Source organism: Morone saxatilis, unplaced genomic scaffold, assembly GCF_004916995.1.
Source record: "Morone saxatilis isolate NCDOM2014 unplaced genomic scaffold, NCSU_SB_2.0 Contig6, whole genome shotgun sequence".
Taxonomy (NCBI): domain Eukaryota; kingdom Metazoa; phylum Chordata; class Actinopteri; family Moronidae; genus Morone; species Morone saxatilis.
Genome location: NW_023340206.1, coordinates 12,457,009 through 12,479,968, shown reverse-complemented (window position 1 = coordinate 12,479,968; position 22,960 = coordinate 12,457,009). Strand labels below are relative to the sequence as shown.

The 22,960-nt window shown below is 39.3% G+C and overlaps 1 protein-coding gene across 1 annotated transcript in view; it reads left to right on the top strand.

The window, feature by feature from the left end:
• Window positions 1-17,939, top strand: part of LOC118339683 (abl interactor 2-like) — a 20,498-nt gene extending 2,559 nt beyond the window's left edge. The window contains exons 3-12 of the mRNA XM_035677383.1: window positions 839-961; window positions 1,709-1,891; window positions 3,575-3,681; window positions 7,344-7,490; window positions 9,616-9,740; window positions 10,045-10,242; window positions 12,251-12,415; window positions 13,751-13,837; window positions 14,850-15,035; window positions 15,437-17,939. Coding sequence (XP_035533276.1) covers window positions 839-961; window positions 1,709-1,891; window positions 3,575-3,681; window positions 7,344-7,490; window positions 9,616-9,740; window positions 10,045-10,242; window positions 12,251-12,415; window positions 13,751-13,837; window positions 14,850-15,035; window positions 15,437-15,612 — 1,497 coding nt within the window. The 3' untranslated portion in view covers window positions 15,613-17,939. The remainder of the gene's footprint in view (window positions 1-838; window positions 962-1,708; window positions 1,892-3,574; window positions 3,682-7,343; window positions 7,491-9,615; window positions 9,741-10,044; window positions 10,243-12,250; window positions 12,416-13,750; window positions 13,838-14,849; window positions 15,036-15,436) is intronic.
• Window positions 17,940-22,960: the final 5,021 nt, after the last annotated feature.

The window sequence follows — 22,960 nt, the reverse complement described above, 5'->3', positions numbered from 1 at the left end:
ATATATATATATATATTTGATATCTAGTGTTAACTCATTATAATGTTCTTTCAGATATACTCGAGTACGGATTAATGCTCCAACCACTAGTGTTGCAGGATTGGAGGATTCATGAAACACAAATGCTTAAAACAACAAATCAGAAATGTGTATTTCACCTGCCTGGCATATTTTATTGCTATAATTATAAAAAAAAATGGAATACTGAGACTCATTTTACCTTCAGTGTTAATATGTAACATGTGTTTTTACTTTGTTAATGGTCAACTATCACATTAAATATTTAAACACGTGAAGTTTCTTATCTTCATTTCATTATGTTGAGTTGAGATTTCATATCAGAGCTGCATTACAGTATGTGAAAAGAGCCGCAACAATTAGTCAACCAATGGATGGATAAAGTAATAATCAGTAAAGCTTTTGTTAATTGATTTGTCATTTTTCAAATAAGAAATGTCAAACTTTTCCCACTTCACTGATGATTTGTGAGGATTTGCTCCTTGGCTTTTCTTTGTTTTTGTTTTTTTTGTTTGTGTTTTTTTATCTTAGTTATTCTCAGCCTAAGGTGACAATAAATTGATTATAGTTGGTTTTTGGTGTGTTGGTCACAATTTATGGACTAATTTATTAATTGAGAACATATTTGGCACATTAATCATTGATGAAAATAACAGTCGGTAGTGCTATATTTTCTAAATGTCTGTGTTTTTCCACCCTCCTCAGTCAGTGTAGATGGCTCTGGACGGACGGCTTCCTTTGCACACTACAAAATGCAAATATTCTCTTTTTTTAAAAGTCAAATGTCACTTTTCTTTGCTCAATCCTGTCTCTTGTTCAGTCTCCAGACAAGCAGAGGGCGCTGGAGGAGACCAAGAACTACACCACCCCTAAGTTCTCTTGGCCAGCGTCGCCTACTGGATCACACACAACTGAGCCAAAAAACCAATTTTTCCTTGGCAAGGTATTGCCGACAATCCAGGCGTTTTCACACGCTTCCGCGCAACATGGATTTCCTCCATTTCAAACCAACATTCTTCCAACCATGGTCGGCGACTGACACACACAAATTACACACATTAGCTTTTTGCTCACATTCCAAGAATAATGATTACCCCACCTGTTCGGGTGCCGGATTTCATTATTTTGCTATTATTGTTACAGACCTAAATTCCAGAGCTGAAAGGAGATTGAATATTGGACTTAAATGTATCTGATAGACAGAGACGCGACTCCAAATGAATGACAATGTTGCTCCATAACTGCTGGATGTATAAATAAGCAACTGTTTGCTAACATGTTCACTATAACTCTTAAAATGTGATAATATGTCAATGTTCACAACTTGTTTCTTCTGCTCAGTGTTCCAAAAAAAATCTGTTTTTACAGGTTTAACTAAAACCCTTGTATAAAGAGTGAAGCTTCACTAGAGAAGGTGCACGTCACATGTGTGCATGTATTATTCAGTATATCTGCAGTGCAGGAAAATGTGTAGGTGCTTGGTGCCCACTGGATTAAAATAAATCTTTTTGCATTGGTTTGACAACTTGGATAAAGTTTCTTCAACATGCAACAGGATTTTTAGGCGATGAAGTCATCTGAACCATCTGTCTCTCGTAATAAATACACTACAGGTTTTTTGGATTTAGAAAACAGGCAGCAACATTTTTTACTAGTGTTTTTAATTTAAAACAAAAATGTTTTTAATTGTCTTCAGACGGTGGACATCCACAAAGAGAAGGTAGCCCGACGGGAGATTGGCATCCTCACCACCAACAAGAACACATCCCGCACACACAAGATCATCGCCCCAGCCAATCCCGAGAGGCCTGTGCGCTACATCCGCAAGCCCATCGACTACAGCATGCTAGACGACATGGGCCATGGAGTCAAGGTGGTCATTTTGTTCTTTTCCCCTTAATTTTATCAATTAGACTTAATTGTGTGGGTGAATCACTGCTGCCAAATGAAAATGGAAAGGCCTTAATTAAGCTCTGTTGGATTTTGTTGTACTGGTATTTAAAGTGAAACAGATGTGTTTACATCAGTAGTAAATTTGGGCAATAGGAAAAACCTGCTACTGAAGTAATTCTTAGTCTTTTGAATAAGGATTTTAAGTTTCTCGAAAATATTAAAAGCAAACGTCTGCTGCACAAAATTATGTTTGCTTTTCTACCTTTTTAACCTTTGCTTTTTTTGTATGAAATAGTGTGTAGTTTTACCTCCCCAGGCCTCTAAAAATGCCTCAAACTAATAATCTGAGAAAAAAAGAAATCAAGGTTGACAGTTGAGAGCTATTGTGCTGGAGTGTTTATGTGTTTTTTCTATTTTAGTATGTTTTTTTTATTAGTTAAAAAGAGTGGTGAACTCTTAGAAAATAAGTCAGAAATGGGATTGCTACTGCTTTGATGTGGATTATTCACTGCAGAAAATATAATGGAAAGGACTCTTGGAGGTCAAACAATCACTACTGGGTTTCAGTGACAAGTAATGTAAGAAGAAAATCAATCTCTCAGGCTTTTCTCTTGGGTTGGAAACTAAATTGAACTCCCTGTTGGTGTAAATCTGTCACCTGCTACTGCGAACAGGTTCCTGTGCAATGATCATTTAATTTAATAAAGTGGTGAAAGTGGCTGATTTTGGAAAGCTAGGCTCCCACCGACTTTCTGAACAAAGACAAGCTTGTTTTCCAGAAAATCGAATCACTAGCTTCGTCTTTACAAAGGTCTCAAAGAAAGAATTCCTCAGATTTTAACACTGAGCCATTGTTGCCTGAATCTAACCAGCTTGGCTTTATGTACCACATGCATGAATAATTGTTTGTCTCTCCTCCTTCACACACTAATTCTCTGATTTCTTCTTCTCTCTTTTTTCTGCTTGCCTAATTTTATCTTTATAATCAACTGTAGTGGTTGCAAAGGTTTAAGGTAAGACTTTCAAAGTAAAAGCCTCAAACGAGGGAGGTTTTTTTGTGATTTCTGAATGAGTTGTTTTGAATTGCGGTGAGAGCTTTACTTTCTCTCTTTTTATTCTTTTTATTTTTTTTACATATTAAAGCGTTTGTTTGCTGTTAAATGATTATTTAGACATTATAAAAATACATTTATTTGATTTCTTGTTTCTTGATGAGTAGGTTGAGCCCTCATTTCCGTTTAAAGGTGACAATCTGTCTACCAGCACCTCTAAAGCTCATTAATTAAATTTTATATCTCATTTGTAGAGATAGTAGTATATAGTATAAGTAGTAGTATTTTTCGGGGGGTTGTTACCTTTGCTCATGTTTTTTAATGCATTTTTGTGGATTCAAGAAGATATAACATGTTTTAGATAATGAGCTTTAGAAGTGCTGGTAGGTGGACAAAGCCAGACTAGCTGTTTCCAGTCTTCATGCTAAGATAATTAACCCCTGGCTCCAACTTCATAGTGATCAGACGGATAGGAGAGTGGTATCGATCTTTTAATGTAAAATTAATTAAAATAATTCTCATAATGTTTTCATTTATTTGTTTTAATGGTCCTGTATCTGAAGTTCTTTGGTTAACTAACAGATTTCTACTCCCGTGCTCTCTTCCTGTAGGCCAGCGCTCAGAACATGAAGGCCGGTGGAGGAGGCGGACTCCCTCGCACCAACCCCCCCACGCAGAAGCCCCCCAGCCCGCCCATGTCAGGGAAAGGGACTCTTGGGTATGTAACACCTTGACGCATGTTCACATGGACGTACAGGATGCAGAGTTTTGTCCGTCCAAAGCTGAACGTAGCTGAGCTTTTGTGGCTTCTGTCAGATGGACCTGGTTGCTCCCAGTTTCATCATCACTACTTTACCTCCTTGTTTAATTAGTTTCCCCAGGGTAGTTTAAAATGCCTTTCTCATCACAGTGGTAATCTTTGTTTGGGTTTTTCATCTGTGCTGGTGAAACAGGATTGGGGGTCTGCCTTTCTAAGAAGTTTCTCTTCTTTCTCTCTTTGTGCAGGAGAGATTTTCTAACTCCATGCTGGAATTTGGCTCTGTTCTTGCACTTTCTTGCAGCTTTTCTGAATTGTTAGGACTTGAGACACAGCTGATCTACCTACAGTAGCAGCACATACCCCAAGACTTTCCAACCTTTAAAACTTTGATCCAATCACTCATCATGAATACATGCTTGTTCCTCTTCTGGGTGGAAAGCTGGAAAAAGAAACACGATTTGCTTCTTAAAACAGCAACTGTTGGAGAAAAAAAAGAGTTTTTACAACACAGGGACAAAAGTTGTGCTTGCCTGATGTCTTTAGACGGAGAATAATACTGTAATAGGTATTAAGTTTATGTCAATATGCTCTAAACAGATAAGAAAAACGTTAACTTAACAGTATTCGATATTTGGAGCCATAAACACATTTTGTGCAGCAAAAAAGCTCTAAATCTGAATTTAGAAGTTGCACAGTCCCTATTCAGTTTCAGAATTGCGTAGTTCAGTAAAATGATTCCAGAATAACCTCTCCTCAATTGCCCTTCCTGGGTAACTTCCTTTTTTGATTTTATGACACACAAGTGTTTTATTTTACAGCAGAACACATAGGTTTGTACGTAGAGATTCGTACCTTAATGGACTCGTTCAAACAACAACTAGAGTTCTTGAATTGAAAGGAACAGATTTTAGAGGAGATTTTAGTTCAAAGCAGCTTTTGTGGTCAGCTCTTGAGTCTCCAGGCCACCTGACTTGCATGTGTTTGGACTGTGGGTGGCAACCAGAGGAAACCAACACAGATACGTTGACAACATGCAAAGTCCATACAGAAAGGACAGCGCAGTGAGATGACAATACACAGCCAACACAGGGTGCTTTTAACATGAACCTGTCAAATTTCAGCATGCAGTTTGATAAAATACGAAGAAGAAATGTAATTATTTCTGGAAAGCCCCTTCTGCTGTTGCGTCTGAGCCAGAATTTTAGCAGACCTTTGTGCAGGCGGGGAGCTCTCACATCTCCCAGTCCTCAACCTTTTATTGGCATTTGTCTAATGCCGGGGGACAGGAGGAGCGCTGTCACAAAGGTCACCACCAGGAACTCAACTGTTCTTGACGGCAGTGCTAAACAGGGTGGGAAATTACCAACAGCTATCAGCTGGATCATGTTAAGTCTTCACTTTGTTCTGCTTTATTTTACGAGCACGACAAACTAAGTATTTTATTTTAATTAAGCCGTTCCAAACATGCCCGCTTAATCAGGATTAGAGCCTGAGTGATACATCATTGTGGATGATGTTACTGGCCAGTTTAAGTAATCGCAGATATATCAGTTTTGCCATATTTATCTTTTAGTCCAGTGATACTCAACCTGGGATTGGGACCAAAGCTTCCCGGGGGGTCACAAGGCCTTCTTGATTTTATGGGGTGTATAAAAAAAATTTAAAATACACACAGTGGACCTATGTCTCAGCATTTTGTTAATTTCTGTGAATAAAAGTAAATTGTCTAATAGAACAATGGTCTAGCTTCAGGGACAAGAAAATACTAAATTTGTCAAGTTAGAAGCCTAATAAATCTGGATTATTGTTAAAAATGATAAAAAAATACATACACTGATTTAGTCAGTAGTGTGTGGTCATTTCTCACCCTCATAGTGTGTCTGTCACTTTGTTAATGATGAGAGTTAATAGGGAAAAACTGTTGTTTTTATACATTGTCTGTAAGACGGAGATGTTTTTGCTGTTTTCTGTTCTGTGTGTCTGACTGTTGAAGGTATCTCTTATCCTACAGGGACTCTGCTAGTGCAGCACATAAATGTTGTGTTCTTGTCACCCATGGGACCTTCCTGGGCGTCAAGTGCTGTTTGTGTTTCTGTGTGAAAATGTGTGTGTGTACGTCAGCCCCCTCTGTCTGAGTTTGTGAGTGCGTCCACCCCGTCATATTGACCTTCAGAGGCGTGTGTCAGTGTGTGTGTGTACGTGTGTGTACGTGTGTGTCTGTGTGTCTCAGTCCCTTCAAGACGCATGTCGATCAACCACAGCTCCAACCCTCCCATGATGCACCTTCTGCCGCAGCATGTGGCTACGGACGGACATCTTACTTGTGGTTTTTAATTTATCGTTTCTCTTCTGTTATTCAAATTCCTCTTTGTTTTTCAAACTTACTTTCAGTTGTGTGTTTGTGACCCAGCCCGCCCACTCCTGGCTGCCCCATATTCCTCATAGCAACGTTTTGCCATGGCAACAGTGCTCAGAGATGGGTCACCCCGCTGTGTCAGCTGGGAAATTTACTTGCCAGTACATCTTTTCAGGCCCAGATCAATAAATCTTAGGGTTTTTATATTCCCCCATTTTAAAACTGAGGACACCATCAGCATAGCGCTGCTGTCAGGTTAAAAACCACTCTCTATGCTTTTATTTGATGAATTTGTAGGTTTATAGTTCAGAATGAGTAGGCAGGAATTCACTGTCTTGACCTGACACTTAATTAAATTCAGACAGTACCTCTGATGCCTTTGAAAAATCTTATTGACTGTAGTTAATATATTTAACTTTTTGCCGTCTTCCACACCAGAATTTACAACCAGATGTTGTTATGTAGCTCCCCGAGACAACCAAAAAAACATGGCCAGTCAAGACAACAAGAAGCTAATAAGTAGATAATTAAATAAAATGATAAACACAAAATAATTTATTCAGTGTATATTCAGTGTAACATCCCCATGGCAACATATCGTGTGTGTGTACTTTTACTGTGCTGCTATTCCATCGGATTGTTTCCTGTGCCGTCCAGAAGGTGTTGTTGGTCTGCCTGAATCCATGTGAGTGCAGCATAAGTGTCGTACACACACCAGATTAAAAGAGAAAAATTCAATTATTTCTTGTGTTTCAACCTAAATTGGCCCACGTTATAGGGAATTGTACTTAAATGTGTTTGAAGTTGAAGATTTCCTCAGTACATACCTTGGGTGCAATTTGTTAATAAACAAATATAAGGAATTTTATAGAACATCAAACAAAATACTGTAGTCAGATTGTTTTAATACAGAATATCAGTATTAGCCTAAAAAAATCCCACAATCTGTTTGGATCTAGTTTCAAGGTAATAAATATACTGTCTCTTTCATTGAATTAGATTTTCTTTCATTAAACTGGAACAAGCCTACAGTGTTCATCTGATGAGGAGTGATTTTTAGCCGCCAGCAGCGATAGCTTTTGCGTCCTGACTCCGCCCGACAACACCTGTGGATTCACCCCAGCCAACCCCGATGTTCATACCCCGTTTTTTTAAGTTTGCACTTGTTTGTTTCTTGCTCTCCTCCTCCTCCCCCCTCTACACTTCTCTGTGGATGCCCCCTCCCTCTCCCCCCTCGACTCCTGTCCTCCTGACCCTCTCGCAGGCGCCACTCCCCCTATAGGACGCTTGAGCCAGTGCGTCCACCCGTTGTCCCTAACGACTACGTCTCGAGCCCGACGCGCAACATGGCGCACCCTCAGCAGAGCCCTGCACGCACTGCATCCGTTAATCAGAGGAACCGCACGTACAGGTACCCCCCTCCCCCTTCCCAGCATGCCTCTCTACACTTCTTAAACACGTCCCCCTTTTTCTCTACCTCCTCCCCACTTCTTCTTCTCCTCTCCTACACTTACAATTCGAGCCAACTGTTGAACATGCCTTCTTCTCTGAAATGACTCCTCGTGGAAAGTAATACTTTTACTCCCTCCTTATTTTATTCCACCTAAATTCACGAGTTTGACCAACATTCAAGTTTTTGTGCAACAGTTTGATAGTTTATTTGGAAATCCCTTACCTCTATTCTCTCCTCGGTGCTCAGATAAGGGCAAAGATGTAGAGATACAGAGCTGTATTTAGCACAGCTAGATGCAGGTTCCTATGGTAATAGTCATTAAATAGGCAGCGTCGCCCCCACAGTCCTGTCAAACCAATGTCAGCTCATCTCCCAAGACGAGACCCTTTCATCCCAAACACGGAGAGTTATTCATAGATTCCCCTGTCTGCCGTGACATAAGTAAAAGCATGGGGTTTGAGGGGGGAAAAAAACAACATGGAAAGTTTCGTCATTCCGCCCCATCTGTTGGCCAAACGTTTTTAATATTTCTGGTCCAGAAATAGACTAGATAACTTTTCCCTGACTCTCCTTGCAGCACTCTTTATCTGCACCGCTCCATCCACAGCTCATTTTCCTCATATCTCAACCATGCGCTCTTTTCTGTCGTACAAAAAGTGTGCCCCATATGTCTTGATGCTTCCTGCTTCCAGCGTGTCATATCTTTGTCTTTGTCTTGTGTCGCTGCTGCGTCACCTGTGTCACGTTTCCTTGGTGAGGCTTCCAGCTGCTTTTTTTTATCACTGTGACATAGTCATTTCAAAGGCATAGCACTAACCCATCAATGCTCTTGAGGGTGCCACATTAATAATATGAGTTATTGTGAAGACTTCAGCATGTTAAACACAGCTAATCTGGACTGTATTATTCTAGGCCGGTTGCACATCCAGGGTTGAGTTTTACCCATAAAACAAGGCATGATAAGAAAGATGAAAGATATGAGGAGTTTTATTCCAAAATAAATATTCTCTTACCTTACCAAATGATTTGTGTATTAGCCCCTTTCCATTGCAGGAACTTTTAAAGGGGCTCAGGAAACATTTCAGGAACTTACCTCTGGGACTAAAGGCGTCAATATTGTTCAAACATACTGCTTGCTGGATGGTCAACCCCTTTGTCCTCACACCTTTTCCACATGGGAATTGGTGGGCTGTGTTAAACAATTCCTGTAACTTTCTGATGTGCGTGCCAGCCTCATAAATGAATTTCCCACGTGTGCAAGATGGAACCTTTCCCTGGTATTTTTTATCTTTAAAAACGAGGCTATGCCTTCCGAAAGTATACACTGATATCCCCATAGTTAAACAATTGTTGTCCTCTTTAGGGCTTTTCAACCTACATCTTCGTTCACACAATGAGGAAGCAGTGGTTGCAACTAGTATCAATATTAGGACGAATGATGGACGTTTCTTTATTGATGTTAAAAACAAATTTAGGTTGCAAATGAGCTGAGAATAAGAGACTGACAGAGCAGTGATTGAGAACACAAAGCTAGTGTAATTTGCTGACTATTTCATCACAGTTGCTAAAGCAGAAATAAATAACCCTCACTGAGCAGATAATTAGTCTCCTTTTCCAATTTTGAACGTCTCCTTTCCATTATTACATTTAATCAGATATCAGAGTTGCACCACAGTAAACACAACAACAACCGAGTGACTGTCTTCTCTCTGTTGTTGTTTCCTTGCATGTGAAAATTACTTTTCAAATGCCGCCATCATTCTTTTAGTTATCGGATCAATTTGCCAAATTTTCATAAGATACGATGAAGCCCAAGCGGGAATTCTCTTTAGTCCCTGAGTTTAGTTGCTGTGGCTCCTTAGTTCCTGGAACTATGTTTTTGGAAAGGGGCTATATGGGAAAATTTGATTGCTTTGTTAGGTAGAGACATTTTGTAAACAACAAACTGTATTACATTTTCAAGCTTTTTTATTTTGACTGTAAAGAAGAAGCACAATCTAGTCACCGGAGTCTGTGTACGTCGGTGTGATTGAGTGTGCTTGAGCGTTTGGTCTGACGTGTTTGCTGCCATACTCACCACCAGCAGTGGGAGCAGCGGAGGCAGCCACCCCAGCAGCAGTCGCAGCAGCAGCCGAGAGAACAGCGGCAGTGGCAGTGTGGGCGTGCCCATTGCTGTGCCGACCCCAGCCCCGCCCACCGCCTTCCCAGGTAACACTTGTTCCCTCTTTCCTCATCAAGCAGATGACTGCAGAATCTGTGTGTGCCTGAAACTAACTAACTTGACTAATCTTTGTTTAGTATCCAGGATTGCTACATGCTTTAGGTGTGAAAGTGAAATGAAAGTGAAATGAGGATGTGTAGGAACCCTCGATCTACTGGAATCCTTTCCTACCTTCTCACTTTATCTTGTCTTGACCTCCCTCATCCACCTTTTCTCTTCTTCCTTATCTTTTTTTTTTTTTTACTTTGTTACCTCTGCAATCCCCTTCGCCCATTACACCTCAATTTTCAGGCCCTGCCCCCTCCAACCCTGCTAAACCTCCCCCCAACACTGCCACCACCCCTGGACCCCAACCTCCGCCTAGATGGCCCCCACAGGCTCCCAATCCCCCTGTAGAGATCCCGCCTGTACCCCCACCCCCTCCCCAGCTCCCTGCCTCTGCAGCCCCCCACTGGCGCACAGCCCGCTCCTTACGCAACCCTGCACCAGGTGGAGTGTAAGCCTGTTGGGAGAAGCTCACCCACTCCTCTGCACACCTCGCATCCCGCCTCCCCCCCTGCTTGTGAGACCCAGATGCGTTCACCCACTGCATGTCATCGTGTTGTCTGACGTACTTGCTCAACAAAACAATTCAAATGGGTAAGAATTGGTCAAGTTAATGGGATACCTTCTGGGATTTCAACCTGAGTTATGTTAGCTGCAAATCTTTAAGGGTACTTTTTACATGTAATCTTCAAATGAACTCTGGGTTGCTTATGCCAATTTGGTTTATTTGTGTAAGCTGCGTAACTCATACAAAGCTGTCAACTGACAGGCCTAAATATGGGATGTGGCATAAATGTAAAGTTTAAGCTACTATTAAGGTCCATGCTGCAGATGGGTAACCGCCATAAGCAATCAGTGTGTGTGTGTTAGAATTATATATATATATATAGTTATTATATATATACATATATATATATATATTTATTCAATAACTTTCAAGTAACCATGGTAACACGTTTGGTGTCCAATGAGAAAGTGAAAAGCAGCGTGTTGTGTTTATGTCCTACATGTTTTTTGGCAGTTGCTCAGTAAAAGTGAAACGTAGTGACAACACAGTAACGCTGCCCAAGCCACACTCGCTCTGGAAAAACTCCCAACTAAAAACACCAGCAGTCTTGTAGTAGAAAACGCAGAATGGTCCACTAATTATCCCAATTCGCCAGAGCTGTGGCGTTTGCGTCCCGCAGCTCGCCAGTGTTCAGTTTAATAAGTGACCCTGTTAACTGGCAACTTCAAGCCAAATATGTTAACTATTTGGCAGAAAATCGCCAGTTAACAGGGAAACAGACCCTGGAGGAAAGCTAGTGCAGGTAATTTTGAGTAAACACAATGTAGGTAAACAAGCTAGAATTGATCTCTTATCTGCATTTCAAAGGAAGATTTGTTTGTCGTGAAACAGTGAAGTGCTAAACAATAACTTTAACTTTAAAGGTCATTGTGGAGCACTGTCAAATATTTGTCAGATATTTATCAAAATAGCAGCTCTTCTGCCACCTTCTTCAGATTTTTCATTTTCCACTGCTGCTGGATCCTCCGCTCTTCATCCTTCACAGCTTCTCATCAGCTGCCTGTGTCTGTGTTGACGGTGATGATGTTCTGATGTATAATGCATGAGCTGTGTGGTGAAATGCTTGCACATTCATGTGTATTTATTCTTTGTTGTGTGCGAGTGAAGTTCTTGACATTGTAATTATCAGTGCTGCCATTGAGGGTAGAAACTTAACACTATTAGCCAAATGTTAATACTGATGAATTATTGAAAGCATTTTTAATTATTCAGCCCTCCCACACATCAGATTTAGGCTGATTAAGTAGATAATGCATTTTATACAGTCATTGAGTCATGGAAAAGATTAGTTAATATCAGATTTAGATGCTTTTTTTGTGAAATAATTAGTTGATTACGAAGTGGAATTGTGAATTAAAGTGAAAACATGTGGATGAACTATGGTTGACCCCTTTTAAAAAAAAAAAAAAAAAAGTATGATTCATATTGAACCACAAGAGTATAAAAAGTATTTAAAATGTACTCTACCTCAGCCAAGTACAATATTAACTAATTGTACGCATTTGAATCAAAAGATATATCTATGTAGATGTTGAAAACAATGAGCTTAATTAGTTATTATTAATAAATTGTTGTAATAGATGCTTTAGTAGATTAGCTTGCAGCTATACCATAAAATATTCTGAACTAAGAGCTTGTTTTTTACAACCATCAATGAATTTGTCTACACATGACAGACTGCAAGATTATTTCTGTAATATATATCATGATATTTTAAACTAAACTGTTGCATTAATTGTAAAGACAAAACGGAGAGAAAAGTCCACAAGGTTAAATTAACTTAACCTCACTGTTCAGGATACCTCAGGGCTAAAAAATAAAATCTCTCCTGCTTACCCTTTGTTAAATGAGTCTTTGCTGCCCCCTGGTGTTGTCTCCTCTCAGGTGCTCCTCAGTTCTACAGCATGAACCGCCCGGTGCAGCCGCCCCAAAACCAGCAGGTGGGAGGCTCGCTGCCGTACCGCCGACCCTCGTCTGTCACCGGTCAGCCCAACATGGCCCACAACCAGAGCCAGCAAAACGGTGGGCCACACTTCGCCCAGAACCAAGGTACCGGTCACAGCCGTTAACATTTTCACATTCATGTCCATTAATCTTTTGATAGCCACGTTCCTAAATATAAACTTTTAACCATAATACCTTTCAGTTTTTTCTGTGTATTAGTTATAAATCTGACATTGACTCTGAAAAGGGAGTAACCAACTTTTACAACACTAACAGAGGTGTTACAACAGAGCACCATGGCTCATTTTTCTTATTAGGATCAGAATTATTAATAAAATACATGATGGCATTCAGTCCAGCTCAAAAGTTTTGAAATCTTTTTTAACCTATATTCACTATTAATTTACAGGAATACACCACAAATTGTTTTGAATTGAATTAATGTTATTTATTAAAGAAAATGGAACCTAAATTATTATTATTATTATTATTATTATTATTATTATTATTATTATCACCATCAGTGTTCTGTTTAGATGAAGGCCAATTTTTTTTAAAGCTTTTTTTTTTAATCCTCTTTTTATTTATTTTCTGTGAATTTAAATGAATTAACAAATGCTCTGATTTAGAGTCCATCCTCTCTCCAAGCCTTTAGATTTCAGACTCCGACTCCGTGTATCTGCTTCTTCTATGAGAAGATCTTCTGTCTGGTTGTGTTGTCATTTTCCATCAACTTAACTGTCCTCACCAGATCTCAACTCCTCACCAGCTCTCTGTCTTCTCTGCTCTTTGCAACCTCCGTTTGTCTCTAAACTGCCTGGTTTACTCGCACATCTATGGTCTGTTTATTTCTGTAATACAAATCTGTTTCAATTTCAATGTCAATTGGGATTCAAATTATGTCTACAGTACGTTCTTAAGGCTTGTGCAAAGCAATTTGGGGCTGCAACTAACAACTATTTCTATCATCAATCAGTCTGCCTAATTTGTCAAAAAATAATCAAATTAAAATTAATCAGCAGTACATTTAATTAATTACATTTCTTTTTCTCTTTTCATAACATTTTAAATTAAAATATTTAGGTTTTGGACTGATAAGACAAAACGGGCAATTTTTCACATTACCTTTCTGTCTTAGAAATAGTGACTGGCTACTTGTATTATTATTTATTAAAGTTAACAAATCATCGGTTAGTATTTTGACTATAATTTCATTAATTGGTAATGAAATAGTTGTACTGTCAAAGATCTTTACACCACAGTTGCGAAGACAAATGAATAATTCTGGATTTCTGTTTTGTTTACATACTGTAACTATTGTTCTTGTTCTTGTTCTTTAACTTTATTCTTCTTGTTTATTCTAACCTCATTTTCTTCATGTCTTTGCTGTCTTATGTCCGTACTCCTCCATCTCTGTGTATTGATTCTGTTTGGTGATAGCCGGCCCGCTCGCGCCCCCTCCCCCCTCCATGCAGATCACCCCTCAGCTGCCTCTGATGGGCTTTGTGGCCCGAGTTCAGGAGACTAGTAAGTGGCCTTTAGCCCCTCGATCCCCCTGCATGACCACCATTGGTTTTAAGTCCTTTCCCCAACAGTTAGTTTCAGTTCGTCCCATTTTTCTGGAATATTTTCTGACTGGAGTAAACGAGTGATCAACCTCCAACAGCAGCTGTGTCAGGGGTCACCACATTTAGGTTTCCCTAAACTGTTGGGACTATTTTCAGTGTCAGATTAACCCCTTTCTCTCCCTTTTAATAATAACAATAATTGTTTAAATAATAACACAAAGACATGTCCTTTAACATTGTGTTACTACTTGGTCAAATCTGTGGACACAAAACATAAAGACAGGCCTGTTCTTAAAGTGTAAATGAAGCTAAAACTTTTTTTTTTCAGCAATGACAAAAATAAAGAGGTGTAACCACTTTAATAAATTTGTATCTATTAGACTGCAAACTGCATTTCCTCCATAGTCACATTAAATTTGTTGAGACACTATGTTAAAATAGATGTGCATTGTGGGAGTGTGAGATGACTACTGCGCCGTCTGGCAGCAAACGTTGGTGGTTGACCACTCGTAAAAAGAGTGAAGGAACGCGTAAAGCATGATATGAATAATGAAGCATGTTCGTGTGTTTGTTCATGAGCACGATCACATCTCTGTGTAATTTCTCTTTGTGTCTGTGTCCTCACTCTCTGGAAAAAGTTCCTACCTGAATTTCTTTAAATGCACGTTGTGTGTATAGACTTTGTTCCTGTCATGTCGCACCATTCTGCGTTTGGATGTACTGTTACACTCTTACAGTGCTGTGGTCGTTAAGTTTTCCTTTGGTTTCCATGATGAATAAATTCACAGCATCGAGCATTTAAATGTTGTCTTAATGCATCCAGCATGGACCGTTCCTGTTCCTTTCTGCAATGCATGAGAATACCAGTCAGTCATCTGTATCCCTGACCAATGCACTTGTCTTTGTTCCTCTTTCTTAGCCTCTAATTGGTCCTCTTTTTTTATTCCTGCTTGCTTGAAAATAATTTCTAGTCTCAGACGTGCCGCCCCCACCTCCACCCGCAGAGGAGCCGGTGTTTGAGGAGCCAACACCTCCTCCTCCTCCACCAGAGGACTATGAGGACGATGAGGATGAAGAAGAGTCGGCGGTGGTGGAGTACAGTGACCCATATGCCGAGGAGGATCCGCCATGGGCCCCACGTACCTACATGGAGAAAGGTCAGTCTTCACTGCTCACTCATTAGGCGTGAGGAAAATCCTCTCATCCCACATTGATCCTCATACACACTGTATTCTGTATCAGCTTATTTCAGCTTTTCATTGAAGCTACGTTTTATACACATTTCCCCTCAAATTCAACGTTTTGTATCTTTTGAAACTTTGAGATCTCCTAGAAGTTCAAATAAGTTTCTGTAAGTTTGTACAGTGTTTGGCGGCACAGTATGGGTTTGTAATGACTGCTAATTGTCGGTAGCTTTAATTTGGGAATGAGTATTGTGGAATGTAGAGAAACATGAATTTGTCATAAGTTTTAAGTTAAATCCAAATTATTTTTACATTTATTTACTACATTAGTTCGCTTATTTTATCCAGTGCACTTCACCCTTATTTCCCTGCAGTGGTGGCTATCTATGACTACGCTCGTGACAAGGAGGACGAGCTTTCGTTCCAGGAGGGCGCCATCATCTACGTGATCAAGAAGAATGACGACGGCTGGTACGAGGGCGTGATGAACGGGACCACGGGCCTCTTCCCTGGCAACTACGTCGAGTCCATCATGCACTACGCCGACTGAACAATCCTCCCACTGAGCGGATGAGGAAGAGGAGCAGGTGGAGCGTTTGATCGGGAAGGGTAGGGGAGGGAAGGGGAGCCAAGGGTTAAAGGTCAAAGACTTTGATCAGACAGAGCATGATCACCTCTGGGCGAAGAGAGAAAAGAGAGAGACAGGGGTGGGGGGAGAGGAAGCAGTTTTTAAAGAAGTTGCAACATGACAAACTGATGCCCAGTCACTCTCTCGACATAGGCGCCATTGTAAAGCAACCACTACTCTAGATATATCCTTCCCTGTAATGTTTCTTTCTTTCTTTATTTGACTGAGGAGGACTGGAACAGTGATGGATTTATTGTATTTTGAGAGTTTTGTGTTACACTATGAGGCCACTACATTGATTTTGCTTCAGTTTTTTTGTTTTGTTTTACCAATTTGCCCTTATTTTAAACAATATTTATTTGGATTTTGTGGTGGGATAAATGGTGAGCAGGTAGACGGGGCTGCTGAGAGGGATTTCCACGTGGCAGCCTCGGAGAAAGGGCTGGAGGAGAATGCCTTCATGTGTAGATTTTCTCCTTAACACTCCAGAGACATTCTAGAGAAAAATACTCCTCTCTATATATATAAAGTATAATGCAACAACAATATCCTCAGTGGGGGGAAAAAAAACAGTAGTTTCCGTACTTGACAAGGTATTTGGTTAGGTACCTCAGCAGGGAGCGTGCCAAAGCTGACATTCACTAGGATAAGCACATCAAATGTCTTAAGGTGACACACGCGAAGCTAGATAAAAGTGGGTCAGAAAAGACGTCTGAAAGCAACCAGAAAGAGTGCTTTGAGCTCAGATTTGTGCTTATTATTTCAGTTAATTTGATGATCTGAAAAGTTTTTCGCCACGCAAACTGGAAAAGGGCAACTTCTAGTCACTACACGCTTCACTTTTCTGGCCAGTGTGCATTTTTCGGGTGGAAGGAATCGTCATCCAGCCCTCAACTAAGAGAGGAAAGCGAGATCCTCAACTGCACAATGACCTGGATTTTGAAGTCTTACTCTGCAGCTCCTGTCGTGAAAAATAGAAGTATATTAGCTCGACTGACGAGGCTAATCATTTGCAGTGTTCATATGCATTTGAGACGAAGACATTTTTTTAATTTTTGGCGTTTTACCTAGGGGTCCAGAATCGAGTTTTGCTTGCAGAGCGGCAGACTGCATGTTTCGACAAGGAAGGAAAAAAACATTTCTTTTCTGCTCTACTGATGATTAATGTCTTAATATTTTTAGATATGGTGTGGTTTGGTTTTTGATATTCACCCACAATGACGACGATGCATTTAGGTCATTTCTAAGATGCTTGTGCCATATTGAAGTGTGTGTTGCTGTTCAGAGGTTATCACTTCATTTGCAATAAATTGGCCAGAGTGGGATGGAGTGTCATTGAACTACAAATTTTCTTTTTTTTCCCTTTTTTCCCCAAAATTGTTTTAAATCAAAAGCACATACATTTGTAGTAAAAAGGTGTAGAAGAAGAAATAATATAAATGTGAGATGTATTATGTCCTTTAAAACAGGACTTATTGAATATGAAAAGAAGCCAGCTGTTGTGTTGAAATGGTTTTAACCGTCGCAAGCCCCCCGATATTTCTTAACGCCGTCAGTTTAGGCGTCGTTCGTCCTCCGTAAAGTTTCCAATACGCTTGGCTGTTGGGTGTTTGCGAGGGGCTCAGTGCTTGTACTTATGTCAGAATCTTTATTTTCTATTAAAAAAAAAAAAGAAATAATAACAAGTGGGTCTGTATGTGAGTCTTGCATGCCATTGTTCTTATCTGTACTGGTGTCCCTTCATGGCGAGATCACCCATTCTAAAAAGACAAGCAGCCCTGCAGCTCTGACCAGGTACCACCAGCCTCATCCAAAGAGACTGTAAAACTTAATTCAAGCCCACGTCCGAGGAGTCGCTCTCTGACCCGTGGGGGGAGGAAGGGGAAGGGGAGGGACCCGGCTTCCTCCCCTTTCCTACAGTGGCTGTCGTTACGTCAGTGGTGGGATAAAAAAAATCAGCTGCTAGTGAATCCTGCGGACACATAAACCCAAAAGGCCTAGAGGTGAATGATGACAAATATAACACTCAAGCTTGACTTTCATAACACTCCTAGGGTGACACTAAAATAAAAATTACACTAAGGCCCTCTGGTCTGCAGGATTCACAGCTCCCTGGAGTCACAGACGTCCCTCGGGATGTCGAGTTTAACAGTCCATAATGCCATTGTGTTGCACAGTTAAAGTTGAATTGCAGAAGTATCATATTTGTAAAATCATGAGAACAAAGACAATAAAATTATTAAGATTTATCGATGTAGTAATGCTTGGTTCTTGTTTTTACATTTTAAAGCTCTGTTGAAATATTTCTAGGGATGCACCGATACACAGGCCGATACTGTTCACTGACATCGGACAGTGAGCAGCTTTTCAGCTCTGCGTCTCACATCTTGGATGAAAAACAGACTCAACTGCAACAAGTTTCCTGTCTTAGTAGATTTATTTATTTCCCTATCACAGACAAACAACAAAAGACATTGGTATCAGAATTTCACAATCGGTGCATCCCTAAATGAGTTGGTTTAACATATTCCTTCAAATTTAGGAGCTGAAGTCCATCCGTCCAGTTGCATGCTTCAAAAGTTTTATCCTTAGTGTAATGATACTGAATGATGTTTGATGATTCGTTATTTGTTGGTTTTTAGAGACCAGGTTGGGAACCGCTGACACAGGAAAAAGCTCTATATAATAATGCATCTGAGCTGTTGTGCAGATGATGAAATATCTCAACACATTTTATCAGGTAAGAGGAAGGAGAGAAAACAAAAAAAAAGAAGGGATTTCTTTCTATGAAATATCTATATTCATGTAAAAGGTCATTTTCTCCATTTTATGCATTTATTATCGAATGTATTTATAAAGCACATTTAAAAACAACAGTTGTTGACCAGACCAGAGCAGGTAGAGGAAACCGCAATTAAGACGCACTAATATTTTGCGGTGATGGAAAAACTGGTATGGTCATTTTCAAAGGGGTCCTTTGACCTCTTACCTCAAGATAACTGAATGAAAATTGGTTTTATGGGTACATACAAGTCTTCCCTTTGCAGACATGCCCAATTCATGCTAATCCTATGTAGTTTTGGGGGCATAAAACGTGCCCTGTTCTGCTTGTGGTATAAATTGTTATTTATTATTTTTTAATATTTGAATATATTGTGCAACCTGTGGTAAACCCTGTTGGAATTGCATAAATTGGGAATGACTGGGACTCTTTAATACATACTTCATGCCACCCCTGCAATAGTCAGTGTCTCACCTGTGCCACCCAGGTAAAAAGAAATGTGGAAACGCCCCTGCATCCAGAGTTGGCATTTATAAATGACGGATCCAGTTAAAACTCGTCCCACTTGCTTCCTTCCTTCTTCCTCGCTGTCTGCTTTAGTTGTCAGTCACGACTTTGAATTGTTTTTGTAGTTTTCTATGTACTGGAAATATTTCTTCATATTTAGACGAGAATCACGTAATTAATTCGCTGAAAGAAATGAGGATGTCGGTGACTCTGGCGGGACTGTTTGTCGTCTTCCTGAGCGCAGTGAACGCAAACTCCGGTGAGGGTGACACAATAAGGTTCACTATCTGTAACGTTTTACATTTATAACCTAATATGGAAGATCACCTGTGTATAACATGCATACCAACACACGTGGCTTACTCTACAGAATAGTTTTAAAATGTGTTTATTTTTCTAACATTTTATAACTAACATAAATGACAGTTTAATGATTTAAAAAACATGTATTGTGCGTTTATTACTGGTGTTTTCAAGAGTTGCAGTAAAGGACTCTGTCTCTTCACAGTATATAATATAATGGACAGAGCTTCTGGGTCTGTGAAGTGTTTTAAACCTGAATTCTATGTGATGGCCAGCAGGGGGCAGCTCCATTGGCTACAATAAAAACTGATGCCATGCACTCTTAGAAGAAATGACTCGGCTTCTCGCTTGATTTATTAGCTGAATAAACAGTTTCCTAATGAGTTTATGGTCTCAATCTGTAGTTTAAAGTCTTCTTCCATACAGCCTTATGTTCATTAAGTACATTTTGGTCATTCAGTGTGAAATAGACCATAATACAGGGTATGCTTTAAAGCGTGGCTGCCTTGTGATGATGATACTGAAGAGAAAGGACTAAATGGAAAAAGAAAATATGAGATCTGAAGTTTTTTTTATTTTGCAGACAATGCGGTCTACATGGCCGTGGGTGGCAAGGTTGTCCTCAAACCAGACTCTGTGGTTAAACCCATCACCAGCATAGTGTGGAAACAAGGTCCTGACGTCGCCATGCAGTGGAATGGAAATGAGACTCACGCTTACCGCCATTTTAAAGGTATGTGCCTGTTTAAGGTATACTGTCCATTAAGGGATCGCTTATGTGTTTTTGTCGAGGAGGAGGTTTTGCTCCAAAAAACATCTGAATATATTGCAATCCATCCAATATACACATTAAAGTACCTCAATTACACAAGTATCACTGAGTAAATTAATTTTAGATTTTTTAAAGGAATTCAGGACACAATAATTCAAACTTTTTTTTATTTTTACAATCATTGAGAATCTGTTGCTCCATTAGGCCGCTGAAGACAACTAAACTAAGCTTAATTGAACCATGTATATGCACACTTTTAGTTCGCGGTTCGCTGAATATTACAACTGGAGCCCTGATGATCACAGGACTGACTCGAAACGACAGCAGCAACTACACAGTAGAGATCAACAACCAAGTTATGAGCACGACTCAACTCCTGGTCATCTGTAAGTGGAGGGAATTTTGTATGAAGTTTGACTAAAAGAGGGGTTGTTTGTTTTTCACCTAACATTTCTGTTCGTTGCATTGTCCATCAGCTCATGTCTCTAAACCCACCATCTCCACGTGGTGCGACCCTGAGATGACCTACTGTGTTTACACCTGTAGCGGCAACACCACAGACGCTGAACCAATCACCTTTATGTGGAAAGCAGGTGATATGAACTGGCTTTCAACCAATGTGCACATTATAAATAAGGTATGAACAGGAAACGGGAAATGGAGTAGTAAGCAGTAGTATGAAGTAGTAAACAGTAGTATTAAATAGTATTAAGGAGTATTAAGAAGTAAACAGTAGTATTAAGTAGTATTAAATAGTATTAAGTAGTAAACAGTAGTATTAAAAAGTATTAAGTAGTAAACAGTAGTATTAAGTAGTAAACAGTAGTATTAAGTAGTATTTAATAGTATTAAGTAGTATTAAGAAGTATTTAATGGTATTAAATAGTATTAAGTAGTAAACAGCAGTATTAAGTAGTATTAAGTAGTAAAAAGTATTAAGTAGTAAACAGCAGTATTAAGTAGTATTAAGTAGTAAAAAGTAGTATTGAGTTGTACATTTTTTACTAATTAGCAAATGTTAGCATTGTCTTTTGAACACGTCGGCATGCTACAGTTAGCATTTAGCTTAAAGCAGCAGTGTGTGTGTGTGTGTGTGTGTGTGGCTCTAGGTTGAGTTCCTGATAAAGGTTGTAGGTCCTCTTGGGAACTTCCTGCCATGAAAATGCCCTTTTATCATTCATTATTTGTGATTCTTCTATGTAAGAACGCTATAAAGTGGGTCTGTGCTACCTACCTACCTGCATACTGATGTTAATGTTGGTAATCTAGGCCTATAAAATAAAGGGGTTTATGAAATTCTGGCTAATATTATCTTTGTATCACTTTCTAGATGGACAAGGTGGAGCCATGGTACAAGTGTTGGTTGGATAACCCGGTCGGCATCCAAATAAGCGATCCAGCCGTCAACCCCTTCCACCAAAGTGAGTTCTCACACCAACAAATATCTACTTTAACAGCACTTTTAATGCATCTTAATGTCTTTATTAAACATGACCATGTCGCCTCTGTTAGAATGTGTTGAAATCATGATCTGTAAATGAAAGTCCTTTTAAACCTTTATTTATTTTTTCATTCATTCATTTTTTGTAGGGAACCACACGTTCATGTTAACCTGTCTCATATTAGTTGAGATTGTGGTAGTGTGTATCCTCATACTTCTCATATACAAATGCAAATAAGGTAAGAATCGATTACGTTTCTGTTTTTTTTATTGAATATTTATTGTTTTGATTTATTATTAATATCAGGGACAGCCTTGAATATCTAACATATTTTGATATCAGCTGAAACTGTTCCTGTCTGTTAAAGGCAAAAATGCTCTACTAATGTTATATTAGTACACCAGGATGAGTTTCTAAGCTATATTACTATAAACTCACTACTACTGATTATTATATAAGCTTTAAAATTGTATTTATGTACTTGCAAATATGTTTTTAGTAATTTAGTAATTAATTTTCAACACAAAAACCGAAAAGGGGCCATTTCCTGGTTTTGGTTTACTCATTTGAGTACACTGATCTATAAGTATGAAATCACAGTGTCTTAATACAGAGAGAGAGAAGTACATGCTCAAACCACAAATATGTTTTTTAATGCTCTTTTGCAGAAAGCAATAAATAAAGAACAAATACGGAACTAAATCAGATCATTATTCTGTTCAATTACAGAAAATAAAAAAGATATCATCTTTGATTTAAGAGGTTTAGGTGCTGACCATGAACTGAAATGGTTTGTCACTTTCTAGTAAAAACATAAAATACCCCAAATATGATTATTTCAAAAATACATTTCAGTGGTGTTTGAGGGAAAGTATGTGTGGGAGGGTGAGGTCTGAACGGTGAGGACGATATTGGCTGCATTTTGGACAATTAGGAATTTTTTAATGCTACAGAGTGGATGTTTCACTTGTATTACATATTATAATGCTAAAGTTAAAATACAAAAAACTGTGGCCCACTCTCTCTCACTCCCTCATGGTGGCAACTGTCTGAGCACAATGTGTAAAGCACATATTTAGTGCTTAACATTTACATATCTGTATGTCTTTAAAAAAGTCTTTCATAAAGAAGTCAGAGGTATGAAGGTTTCAATTTTTTAAACAACAAGACTGGGCAAGCCTCTAGTTGAGCTGTAGAGGCTGTGGGAATGAACCTGGATACTTCCTCACCACTGAGGAAGTTCCCAGAGTGTTGGGCAACAGGAAGCAAAGCAGAGCTTGCCTGAGAATCATCACGTTTTCACCTTTTTTTACCGTATCAAAGTAACAGAGTGATCGGTGTTTGGTGACATTGCAAACAGGAACTGCTAAGAAGTAATTCGGCATAAGTTTAATGGTGAAAATTGCCAACATCTAAACTAATATAGACAAAAACCAGAGCTGACTGATTCCATGGCAACCTTAT